Below are 11,747 nucleotides of genomic sequence, written 5' to 3' on the forward strand. Positions count from 1 at the left end.
TGAGACTATAACTGACTAACCGACTTTAGTTTAATTTCAAGATTTTTTAGAGTAGATCACGCAATTAAATAATTCTCAATTATGACACAATTACCTAGAACTAACTCGAGTTTCCAGTCTATGTAGAGCATGAATTGTGTTTTGAATTGTAGATGAGCGTTGCTCGCCCGCAGATTTGGTCATCGCCAGTCTTTAATTGCAACTAGTAAGTGTGGAAATTTGCTTCTGTGGATTTGGGTTAGGCTCGCATACCCCAAAACAAATAAAAAATCGCATTCCATAGTGCTAAATATTTCATCATTACCTGCTATAGTGCTCAATATTTCATCATTACCTGCTATTCCAAATGCATCAAAAGTTTTTTTTTATTTAAGAAATAGTTTTTTATGTAATTATAGAAACGTCACATTTGATACCTATTTAAATAAATGGGGTATAAAGCGTTTTCTTGTTATTTAAAGAGCGATGCAAAATGTATTTCTCTAAAATTTCGATTAAGAAAAAAACGTTGTGCTTATTTTAAAAAATTTTACAATTTTATCCACCCCTGGGGTGACCATAACGTCAAAAATACTAACAAAAAACGGGAAGCAGTATTTTTATACTACAGCTTAAAAACAACAGCTGTTCGCACGGAAAACATAAACAAATGATTTTAGTACTAGAATTTCCTTTAACGTCAGACGGCATAGCCCGAAAATTGTTTAAAAACAACTCCAACAAGTGTAGTAAAAATGTGGTTGGCAGGAAATCTGTTCAAAGCATCCGTAGCAATCAGATTCGGTCGCTTACTGCACCTCAAGCGCAAGGAGGTTTATATGGTGAGTAAAAATTGTGACAAGATTCCTTTTCGAACCATTATGCAATATTTCACCTCATATCACTAGGAATGCTTTCGCATCCTAGGCGTTCACGAAACAGCTGATCAGAATACGGTCCGCCACGCCTACTTGAATCTGGTGAAACGGGTGCATCCCGATTCGGGAACGGAGGAGGCCAGCGCCGAACGCTTCCAGCAGGTGGACGAGGCCTTCCGTGTGCTGCAGGAGAAGTTTGCCAAAGGAAGGCGAAACATCCAGGAGGACGAGGAGGAGGCCATGGAGTTTGACATCAAGCATACGGCGCCGCAGCACCGGCAATATCTGTCCAATGAGGGCATTGGAGTGGGAACACCCTTTCAGCGGCAGAAGCAGTACCAGCAGGTGCGCGCTATGAAGGCTCAGGAACGCGTCCTGGAGCACCGCATCGACAAGGCGGCTGCTGGTGAGAAAACACTGTTATCCAAGGGCGGCAGCCACTTTCGCAAGCATGCCATTAAGACCAAGTACGGCATCGATCGTGTAGTCGAGGATCTCATTCAGGAGGCCATGTCCAAGGGTGACTTCAACAATCTAAACGGGTCAGGAAAGCCACTGTCCTCGGCTCAGTCGCAGAATCCCTATCTGGACTTCACGACCCACAAGTTGAACAAGATTATGTTGGACAACGGCTTCACGCCGGAATGGATAAGCCTAGGCAAGGACATTCGCGATGCGATTGCTCAGCTTAAGACGAAACTGCGCCAGGAGCGGAAATACTACGGCGAATGGCCCTTGCAGCGTCCCGAGGATCTGGCTGCCTGGAAAGTGTTTACCCGGAATCACCAGGACGATGTGCAACAACTGAACAAGCTCATTGACAAGTACAATCTGATAGTGCCCATTCTGGAGAATCAGTTCTTTCGCCTGCACCTCGACAGGATGGCTGAACCTATATTTAAGGATCCGGAGTTGCAGCGCAACGTAGTCAGACCCGAAATGAGAGCTAAGCCCAGCAGCAATCTAGAGAATCAAGGGAGTGCTGGTACAAGTTTGTTTTCTCTAATTAGCAAACTATTGTAATTTAAGATGTGTGATTGTGAAATATGTGATATTAGATGTAGATTACGGTGCTGTAAGTATATGTGTATGAAATAGTTCAATAGTTCAAGGGCCTTTTGGTTGTTCTAACGTTAAAATCATTGATGTGACCGAATGTGACTATAAATTATGGATTTTTTTATACATCTCTTTTAATGAATTTTGTTTAAATAATTATTTATATAAAACGAACTGCAGTCTTAACGTAAAAAATTGCTTTACAACTAACTAACGCCAATTTTCGTTGAAAATTCGAGATTATAATTAAAACTAATTCGACAAAAAATCTTCCAGTTATGAGGACTCTATAGATAAACTCATTCCTGGTTGTTCAATTCCAATTGTCAAGTTTCATAAACTGGCATTTACTGTGAAATAAGAGCTGTTCCATCGGCCAACAGGGCCAATGCCCTTGGAAAAGCCCAGTGCTCAGCCTTATGGATGCGCTGCGTCAGCGAATCCTCGTCGTCATCGGGCAAAATGGGAACAGCAGCCTGAACAATGATCGCTCCCGTGTCCACACCCTCATCCACGAAGTGAACCGTACAGCCGGACTCCTTTTCGCCCGCCTCCAAGGCCTGCTTCTGGACATGCAGCCCAGGATACTTGGGCAGCAGCGAAGGATGGATATTGATGAGCCGTCCACGCCACTCCCGAACGAATGGAGCACTCAGGACACGCATGAAGCCGGCAAGACAGATCAGATCCACGCGAGCCGCCTTCAGATTTCGCATGAGCTCCGCGTCATAGAGCTCTCGGCTGGCGAAATCCTTGTGGGAGATGACCAATGAAGGTACTCCAGCTTCCGTGGCGCGTTTCAGACCCAGAACACCAGGCTTATTGCTGATTACCAGGACAATGTCAGCATGAATACCCTGCGCCGAGTCGCGCGTTGCATCGATTAGTGCCTGCAGGTTGCTGCCCGTTCCCGAAATGAGGACACCAACTCGTTTTCGACGCTGGGAGAGTATCTTCTGTGTCCTGGCCAATGATGCCTCAAAGTTCTGGACCACCACCTGCGGCTTCTTCGGATCCTTGCGGGCCACCACCTCGCCGACCACAGCTGCTCTTTGTGGATAACGCAGCTCCTTGAGGACGCTCTCAACTTCCGTCGGGGCCACCACCAGAACCATACCCAAGCCGCAGTTATAGGTGCGCTGCAGCTCAGTGGAACTGATATTTCCGGCCGCTGCCAGCCAGGCGAAAACGGGCGGTAGTTGGAACTTATTGGCATCCAGGCGTACGGCAAGATCCTTACGCAACACTCGCGGTATATTCTCGCTCAGGCCTCCTCCTGTGATGTGGGCTAGTGCCTTGATGCCGTGATTCCCTCGGGACAGCAGAGTGGACAATGCCTGAACATAGATTTTGGTGGGCACCAGCAGCTCCTCGCCCAGCGTCCTCTCACTGAAGGGAGCCTTGTCATGCAGACCTAAGCCCACTCGCTTCAGAACGGCATGGACCAAACTGAACCCGTTGCTGTGGACGCCAGACGAAGGTAGTCCGATGAGCACATCTCCCGGTTGAATTTCCTCCAGGAGGGGTAGAATTCCGGAGTGTTCTGCTATGCCCAAGGCGAAGCCAGCCAGATCATAGACCTGCGGCTCGTACAGTAGCGGCAGAGCAGCACTGTGCGAATCTGGAGGAGATTAGACAAGAAATAGGTAGCATTCGTAATTAAAACCTTTATACTTTTTTCAAGATATCCAGCTCCACTTACCAATGAAACTGCTGTTCGCCTGCCTGGCACCCTCTTGGACCCCGGAGTGAACCTCCTTGGCCAACTGCTCCTGCCAGAGCCCGCAGGCATAGTAGCTTGAGAAACTGATTGGCTCGGCTCCATTGCAGAGGATGTCGTTGACGCACATGGCAACCAAATCGATGCCCACGCTCGTGTTGCGATTCGTTTGCTGCGCTATTTTTAACTTGGTGCCCACTCCGTCGGTGCCCAGGATGAGTATGGGGTCCTTGTATTGGGTGGGTATGCGCGTCAGCCGACGTCCAGCTGCGTTTTCAAAGCATTCCTCCCGCGGAGCTATCAAATCCGGATTGGAAGGCACTTTTTTGAGCTCTTCGGGCAGTTCGCGCATGCCGAGACCTCCGAACGGCGAGGCCACCTTCTCCAGTTGCTCCACAAAGTTGCGCACCTGGACGGGAGATCCGCTAGCCTTTGGCCGCCGTTGCAGGACACCCAGCACTTTGGCTCCCGGAAGGGACGTTCGCCACAGTTGACTTGACTGGGGCAGGATCAGAACCATGCCAATGCCGCAGTTGTGCCGCTCCAGAAGTGTTTGGGCACTCAGCCTTAGTTTTCCGGCCAGCCAGCCAAAGATTTTGGGCACTGGGACGGCACCGAAATCCAGCGTTGTCTCGAATCCTTCGGGAAGAAGACGGCGGACATCGTTTAGCAGACCATGGGTCACGTGGGCCACCGACTTGATCTCATCTCCTTTCTGAAGATGAGGCAACAGCTGTTGGACATATAGTTGTGTGGGTGTGGCCAAGACATGGGCCAAGGTAAGCCCATCCTCGCCTCCGTCCACGGGAGATCGCTCCCTGAGATTCACTTTGGATGCCGCCAACTGGGTGAGTATCTCATTGAAGCCGGCGCAATGGAGTCCAGATGACGGCAGTCCGATGACCAGGTCACCCGGCTGGTAAAGATCGAAACGGGGTAGGATTCGAGACTGCTCCACTATGCCAACGCAATAGCCAGCCATGTCATGCTGACCGGGAGCGTAAAGAGACGGCATCTCGGCAGTTTCGCCACCTGAAGAGAAATTTCAAATTAGTCGTTGCATTTGAGAGCAGTGCGCTCATGTTCTCACCCACTAAGGCGCACCGCGCATCCCGGCAGCCATCAGCCATTCCCTTGACCAACTGGGCGGCCAATGGAACGTGCAGCTTGCCACAGGCAATGTAGTCCAGGAAGGCAACCGGCTCGGCACCCACTTCCAGGACATCGTTGGCAGCCAGTGCAAACAGGTCGTAGCCCACATTTTCGTATAATTCGTGCTCCAGGGCAAGGTGGATCTTGGCTCCGACCCCCTGGGTGGCCTCAGCAATGACTGGCTCCTTGTAGCTCAAATCCTTCAAGCGGAAAAGTCCTCCGAATCCACCCAAGCCGCCAAGGACGCCCGGGCGCTGGGTGCCCCGGGACAAGGGCTTGATGCGTTGCACCAGTGCATCTCCAGCATCGATGTCCACTCCGCTGTCCTTGTAGCTCAACCCCTTCGTGCTGGCACCGGCACTACGTTTGGAAAAGATTTGGAAGAAGATAGCAGTAGGTGATCAGTAGGTCATGCCAAATGGGTTGGTTAGAAAATGAGAATTAGTGGGGAAACAGCATACATAAACTATTATTGATTAATTATTGGAATGTTTGTCTTTCAATTCGTGCTTGCTTTATTTCAAGTGAGTCTTGATGCATGATGATTCACTTATAATTACATTTTGAACGCCTTCTGGGCAATGTCCGTTCGGTACTGAGCTCCAGAGCCCGAGAAAGTGATGCTGCCAGCCAATTTGGTGGCCTTCGCAGCGGCCTCCTTCAAGCTGCCGTCGAGGGCGATGGCGATGAGGACACGACCGCCATTGGTCAGGGCTTCCTTTTGTGGATTCACGGCAAGGCCGCTGTGAAAGACCAATTGGGTGGGCGAGTTGGCGGTCGGAAGTCCTGACAGGATAATACAAGCAATTATGAAGGTATGTATAAGGGAGTGGTCGAAAGCTTACCCGATATGATGCATCCCTTTGTGGAGGTCTCCGGATAGCCAGCACTGGCCAGGATCACACCCACGGCACTCACTCCAGTGCGCCATTGCAGGGGAATCTTGTCCAGCTGTCCGGTGCAACAAGCCAGCATCACCTCGAACAGATCGCTATCGAGCAGCGGCAGAATCACCTGTGTCTCGGGATCTCCGAAGCGACAGTTAAACTCGAGCACACGGGGACCATCGCGTGTCAGCATAAGTCCCGCATAGAGGACTCCCTGGTAGGTGATCCTCTCCTTGAGCAGACCCTGCACAGCCCTCTCCAGCACGGCCTTTTGCACCAGTTCCAGTGCTGGCTGGCTGATCAACGGGCATGGACAGTAGGCACCCATGCCTCCGGTGTTCGGTCCAGTGTCGCCGTCGCCCAGACGCTTGTGATCCTGCGCTGGAAGCATGGCGCGCACGCTCTTGCCATCGGTGAAGGCCAAGACGGAAACCTCTTCGCCCTCCAGCAACTCCTCCACCACCAGCGTGGCACCCGCCTGTCCGTACTTCAGCTGTCCCAGGATCTCGTCCACCGCCTGGCAGGCCTCCTCCGCATTGGTGGCCACCACCACGCCCTTTCCCGCTGCCAATCCAGCCGCTTTCACCACCAGAGCTGGATACGGAGCGCTATTAAATGTAGATATTTAAACATTTATTATTTTAAAGCATATGTGTTAGGTGTTATAGGTGTTATTTATACCTTCTGATGAACGCCTTGGCCTTCTCCGTGTCCGTGAAACTCTCGTAGCGCGCGGTGGGAATCCCATGGCGCAGCATGAAGTCCTTGGCCCACTTCTTATCCGCCTCGATTTGGGCACCTTGCTTGCCAGGTCCAAAACAGGGGATTCCTGCGCTCTGCAGCACATCGCCCAGACCCAAAGCCAAGGGATCTTCGGGTCCCACGATCACCAGGGATATCTGGTTTTCCTTACTCCATTTGGCAATGGCCTTTAAAGAGGGAAAATAAATATATTAAGCTTATCGATTTTTAAAGGTTTTCAATTAAATAACGAGAAAGCTACTTCTATTTGTGCAGTGATTCATAATTTCGTAACAAATATAATACAATTCATTTGGATTATTCCAGATCATCTAAAACAATAGGAACCAGATGGTGAAATATAATCGAATAACCGATGTTTAAATTACTTCATTGACGATCATTGACATGGTAATCGCATTTACTGATAAATTCTTGCCAAAAAGATAGCATTTCGTGAGCTCCGACAGGCAGAATTTAGAATTTGCATAGTAATTGTGTTGTCTCCGAAAGAAATCTGCAATTTGAAGATCATAATTGGGTTTTCCAATCAAAGCGGGTCACGATCGTCCGCCACCTCTTGGGATCGGGATCCTCATTGTTGCAGGTTGTTTTGACTTTTGGCAACCACATTCCAAGTCACAGATAGCACTCCTCTAAGTACCCAACCGGTTCCATCGTCAATTTGTCGCCAAAATACTAAATGCCTGTCCAATTGCTTTGCCATTAAACTGGGTCTGTGCTTGCATTGTCTTCGCACTTGGCGGATGGATGGAGATGATGAACTGACTCAGGCGCCAGCTATGTCAGTCATGTCAATAAACCAAGTTAATCCCAGCTTGATCGACGGTCCGGTTTTGGTGTCGGATTCGGAATTGGAATCGGAATCGGCTTCGGATGCGCAGCCGTCGATATCGTTACTCAGCTCTAATTCGAATTGGCGCCAACGCAGCGCCGGATTACCCCGCTCTGGAGAAACGCGTCTCGATTGCACTGGCCTGCGTTCCAGACCATTTAGCACCTGGGGAGCTCATCCCGATTTCCTGACCCCCGTTGCCCATCCGGTTGGCCGTTTCGTTTCCCAAAGTTCAAGAACGTTCACACGGAATGACGCTTTTATTGGGCCATTTGGCTTTCCAAGTTAAGAGCGATTCGGCAAACCCGGCCAAGGTTTTAATTTCCCGTAACGAAGGAGTGAAGGTTGCGAAGTGCTTATGACAGATGAATCGGACCAGCAGAAAAGAAAGATCAACAACTTTTATATCTTCGGTGTTTCCTTTTTTCGTTCATTGGCAAGACGCGCATTCTCCGACTGGCTCTTCCCAAATTTGGCTAGAACGTATTCGACTTTATGCTTTACAGAGTGCGCTCATGATTTACTGTATGATATGCAAATGAGGTGCGGGAGAATGGGATCTGGCCATCTGGAGGGGCGGCAAGTCTGGAGAGGAATGCCGCCACATTAGTCTGCGGATAAGTACGGAATTAGATACGCTTTGCTGAATTAGTCGGACGGGTTTTGCGATCGTCCACAAGAAGTATCATCCAGGGGATGGCAGGAAACTTCGTCTACGTTGCTGCCAAGTGCTTGAATTATTTGCTTGATGATAAAAATCCAAGATCATTTATCAGAATATCAGAGTATGCTTGTGCAATTTCTAAGAATAACCATGCAGATAAAGTGAGCAAAGAATGCTGCGTATCAAGTCGAAGAAGTAATTAAGCTTCATTAGACTAAGCCAATAACCCAAAATTGGCATTTAGGCTGTAAAGCATTACTTAACTGGAGAGTCATTTCCTTTGAAACTAATTTACTTTTTTAGACGGCACATTACAAACAGTCTATCAGGTATATGGAATTTCCAGACATAAATTTCAGCTGAAACGACTATTATTAAATTAATTTACTGTCCTCTAACTGTGGTAGCTAACCTGCAGTGCATACCATCAATCATTCAAAAAATAACTTGCATTGACACATCTTAGCCAGAGCTACTATAGGGTTTTTACGACAGTGCAGTTCAACGATCGTCATGGTATTTAGAGCTCCTTGAGGTGGTAAGTCGAGCCGGGCAATATGGGATTTTCAAGATCAGCCACAATACATATCAAATTGTAAGTGCCCCAACCTTCGAGTAGGGCATAACCATTCACGAATGTTTCGTTTAGGTTTCACTCTGCCTTCCGTTTTGCCGGACTCCAACATCCCACACTTTGGGAATTGCAGCGGCGACAACGACAAATAACGCCGTTGATACCTATATAAAATAATTCCTATAAGAAATAAAATCATTTTATTTATGACTGACTAAGGCGACCAGCAGCGATGAGATGATGTAGATGGAGGCGATCATGACGATGGCGACGACGACGACGACGATGACGAGCGGAGATGGAGACGGAGACGGAGACGGCAGCTCGGAACTGGGTTTCCGAGGCGAAGTGTAGCCAAAAATCCGCTGGTGAGCGGATGGATATAAAAACGAAAGCGTCCGAGAAGCAGGCAAGCAGTTTAGAACCAAACTCGAACGCGACACCATGTATTTGCTTGTAAGCCCAACAGCTGGCCTTTTCCCGAAAATGGATTATAATCGCCGACTCTCTAATCTCACCCGCAGGTGAACTTCATCGTAGCGCTGGCCGTGCTGCAGGTGCAGGCAGGCTCCTCCTACATACCAGACTCGGATCGGAACACCCGCACCCTTCAGAACGATCTGCAGGTGGAGCGGGATGGCAACTACCGGTACGCCTACGAGACCTCCAACGGCATTTCCGCCTCGCAGCAGGGATTGGGCGGCGTGTCCGTTCAGGGCGGCAGCAGTTACACCTCACCCGAGGGCGAAGTCATCAGCGTGAACTATGTGGCCGATGAGTTTGGCTACCATCCCGTGGGCGCGCACATACCCCAGGTGCCGGACTACATACTGCGCGCCCTGGAGTACATTAGAACGCATCCCTACCAGATCAAGGACTACTACACCGGCGAGCTGAAGACCGTGGAGCACGATGCGGCCGCCTTCAATGTGTACACCCGCAACATCCAGGATCCCACAACGCCCAGATCCCGACCGAGCACCACACCCAAGACCATATACCTCACCCATCCGCCCACGACCACGTTGCGACCTCTGCGCCAAAGACGAGGTGCTCCGACGCACTGAATGATCGATGGTCGAGCCTCATTGGCGGGGAAAGGGGCTGGTCTCTTGGGCATCCAGCGGGCGAATCTGTGAATTTTGATCTAAACCATTAATTAAGCCACGAACAATAAATAGAAGTGCTAAGCAAACATAAGCTAAAGTGTAAAACGACAACAGCGAGTTGCTATTGTTACCCGATCTGTCATCTGTCGACTTGTCTGCTGGATCATGGATCACATCGTGGATCGACATAAACAGTTTTGGGTATTTGATTCTGTTTATGGAACGACGATCAATTCGATTCCAAAGAAGTCAATAGCAAGCATTATGCCAAGAAAATTTATTAATTAATAGCGAATTTAACAATCCGAGGAATCTTATTAAGCTGTCGATCCCAAATACTTGCTACTTAAAATTTCCATACCTAAAAACGAGCCAAATAACACCTGCCGTCCGCGATATAAAGCCTACAAATGATAGGATCGTAAAAGTCACATTTGAAAGAAACAATTTGAAGGAACAAGAAGCGGAAAGCCCCAATTTAAAGGTAATTTTTGTATAATCTACGGAGAAGACTTTCAATGAATGTTGTTTTTGCCACTGCTACCTGCTATAATTAATTGACCCAAATGAAGCAGATAATGTATTTAAACTGGTTTTTGGTTCACATTCAGATGTAGCTATTTTAATATAAAAGTTCATTAAATGACCACTTGTTTTTCAAAAATGTATCCAAAGTATGTAATTGATGATTTGTGTTTTTTCGCATAATTGAGTATGAATGTATAGTACTAAACCACTAGCACACGTGGAATATCTATAAGTATATATTTCCAGCAACGAGATAGCGCGCAGCACACATCACTTATCAGCCAGAGGTGCAATCGCGCCCCCATGGCCCGTCTAAGGGTTAAGGCGGCGGATTGCGTCGCTCCGAGATTGGATGCAATGAAGCGCTTTCCCAGCGTCTCGATTGCGAATTTACGGCTGCCGCTCAGCATAAAGGTTCTCGGAGAATGGAGGGCGTTCTTTACCACGATCGAAGCCATAAAAGCGAACGAATCACTGGGTAACACAACAATAAAATGGCAACCAAACGCACTTAGTGCCGAAAAACGCGCACCCACAACCCAATTCACACACACACTTGCACTGCTCAGTAACTTTAGGAACCACACGAAGGTCGCTCCAAGGTCGGAGTAAGGAACCTACCTCGAAATCCCCAGGAGCCAAGGTCTTCGCGTCCAGATTCCGGCACTTGTCCACCAGCTGGATGCCATGGCTGCCCGGCAATGCGTATACTTGGGCCACCTTTGGTGACTGCGACAACTTCCAGCAGATCGCGTGCTCCCGACCGCCGCTGCCAATTACCAGAACGCGATGCGACATAATTCCGCTGAATCAATCACGTTTCCAAAGTTCCCAAAACAATAACACCAAGCTGAAGCTAATGCGCACCCACGTGTTGAGCCTAAGATCTGGACAAAAAGCACGCGCGACTCGATGTTGCGCGCCGTTTCTCTTTGGGTTCGGATCAACCGCTCGGTTCGACGCCTCTTTTTCAACTGGAGTCTGGCCTACCATAGGTAGTCATGTACATACATCCATGTGTATGTGCATAGATATGTATGTATGTGTGCCCATGTGCGATTATGTTTGTGTTCAGGTTCAGGGGCTGATAAGAGTGGGTTCCAGTGGGCTGATTGCATTCTCTTTTACACAGCGAAAATAAACCAGATGATAACTAGATTTCTGGATGGGTGATAAAGTAGTTGAGATAGTAAAGGAAATAAAATACCCCTTTACCCTTTGAAATTTGAACAAACTAAGCAACTAATGCGTGCGCCAGCATTTTCTCCCAGTGCTCCCGGTGCTGTTTGTTGTTTTCAGCAGGCCGATTGGAAAAGTTGCGAATAAATAACAAAAACACGGCGATAGCCTTTCGGGACCCCTGAAAAACCAACGATCGCTGTGCTGGGGGTAAATGGAGCAATAACTCAATTGCATTCGCTTATCAGGATCATTTGTGAAAGCAAATGAACATCCGAAAGATCTGGAATTTTCCTCATACTGCACTACATATGTACATATGTTGCTTTACCCACTTTTATGCGAATTATTGGATCAGCTGTATGCTAAAAGCTCTTCTTAAACAAACATTTATGTATATATAGAGTAAAAGCTCATAGCT

General features: G+C 48.3%; 3 protein-coding genes across 3 annotated transcripts; 2 read left to right on the forward strand and 1 right to left on the reverse strand.

Annotated features, from left to right (window-relative positions):
- The first annotated feature begins 581 nt into the window (after nucleotides 1-581).
- LOC6541953 (dnaJ homolog subfamily C member 28) lies at nucleotides 582-2,040 on the forward strand. Its single transcript, XM_001970073.3, has 2 exons — nucleotides 582-821; nucleotides 888-2,040. The coding sequence occupies exons 1-2, from the start codon at nucleotides 735-737 to the stop codon at nucleotides 1,878-1,880; spliced, it is 1,080 nt and encodes a 359-aa protein (XP_001970109.1). The 5' UTR covers nucleotides 582-734; the 3' UTR covers nucleotides 1,881-2,040.
- Nucleotides 2,041-2,058: 18 nt separating this feature from the next.
- On the reverse strand, nucleotides 2,059-11,121 carry LOC6541431 (trifunctional purine biosynthetic protein adenosine-3). The gene is made up of 7 exons (XM_015159379.2): nucleotides 10,769-11,121; nucleotides 6,357-6,604; nucleotides 5,634-6,283; nucleotides 5,349-5,574; nucleotides 4,727-5,148; nucleotides 3,619-4,668; nucleotides 2,059-3,537 (listed from the first exon to the last, which is right to left on the reverse strand). The coding sequence occupies exons 1-7, from the start codon at nucleotides 10,943-10,945 to the stop codon at nucleotides 2,264-2,266; spliced, it is 4,047 nt and encodes a 1,348-aa protein (XP_015014865.2). The 5' UTR covers nucleotides 10,946-11,121; the 3' UTR covers nucleotides 2,059-2,263.
- On the forward strand, nucleotides 8,919-10,131 carry LOC6542415 (pupal cuticle protein). Its single transcript, XM_001970075.3, has 2 exons — nucleotides 8,919-8,966; nucleotides 9,035-10,131. The coding sequence occupies exons 1-2, from the start codon at nucleotides 8,955-8,957 to the stop codon at nucleotides 9,575-9,577; spliced, it is 555 nt and encodes a 184-aa protein (XP_001970111.1). The 5' UTR covers nucleotides 8,919-8,954; the 3' UTR covers nucleotides 9,578-10,131.
- Nucleotides 11,122-11,747: the final 626 nt, after the last annotated feature.

Source organism: Drosophila erecta, unplaced genomic scaffold (assembly GCF_003286155.1).
Source record: "Drosophila erecta strain 14021-0224.00,06,07 unplaced genomic scaffold, DereRS2 tig00000055-arrow-pilon, whole genome shotgun sequence".
Classification (NCBI taxonomy): domain Eukaryota; kingdom Metazoa; phylum Arthropoda; class Insecta; order Diptera; family Drosophilidae; genus Drosophila; species Drosophila erecta.

Coding starts and splice junctions, on each gene's coding strand:
- LOC6541953 (XM_001970073.3), top strand. CDS start 735: ATGTGGTTGGCAGGAAATCTGTTCAAAGCATCCGTAGCAATCAGATTC. Junction 822..887: donor AGCGCAAGGAGGTTTATATG/GTGAGTAAAAAT, acceptor TCATATCACTAG/GAATGCTTTCGCATCCTAGG.
- LOC6541431 (XM_015159379.2), bottom strand. CDS start 10,945: ATGTCGCATCGCGTTCTGGTAATTGGCAGCGGCGGTCGGGAGCACGCG. Junction 4,669..4,726: donor TGCGCGGTGCGCCTTAGTGG/GTGAGAACATGA, acceptor ATTTCTCTTCAG/GTGGCGAAACTGCCGAGATG. Junction 3,538..3,618: donor GGCGAACAGCAGTTTCATTG/GTAAGTGGAGCT, acceptor AATCTCCTCCAG/ATTCGCACAGTGCTGCTCTG.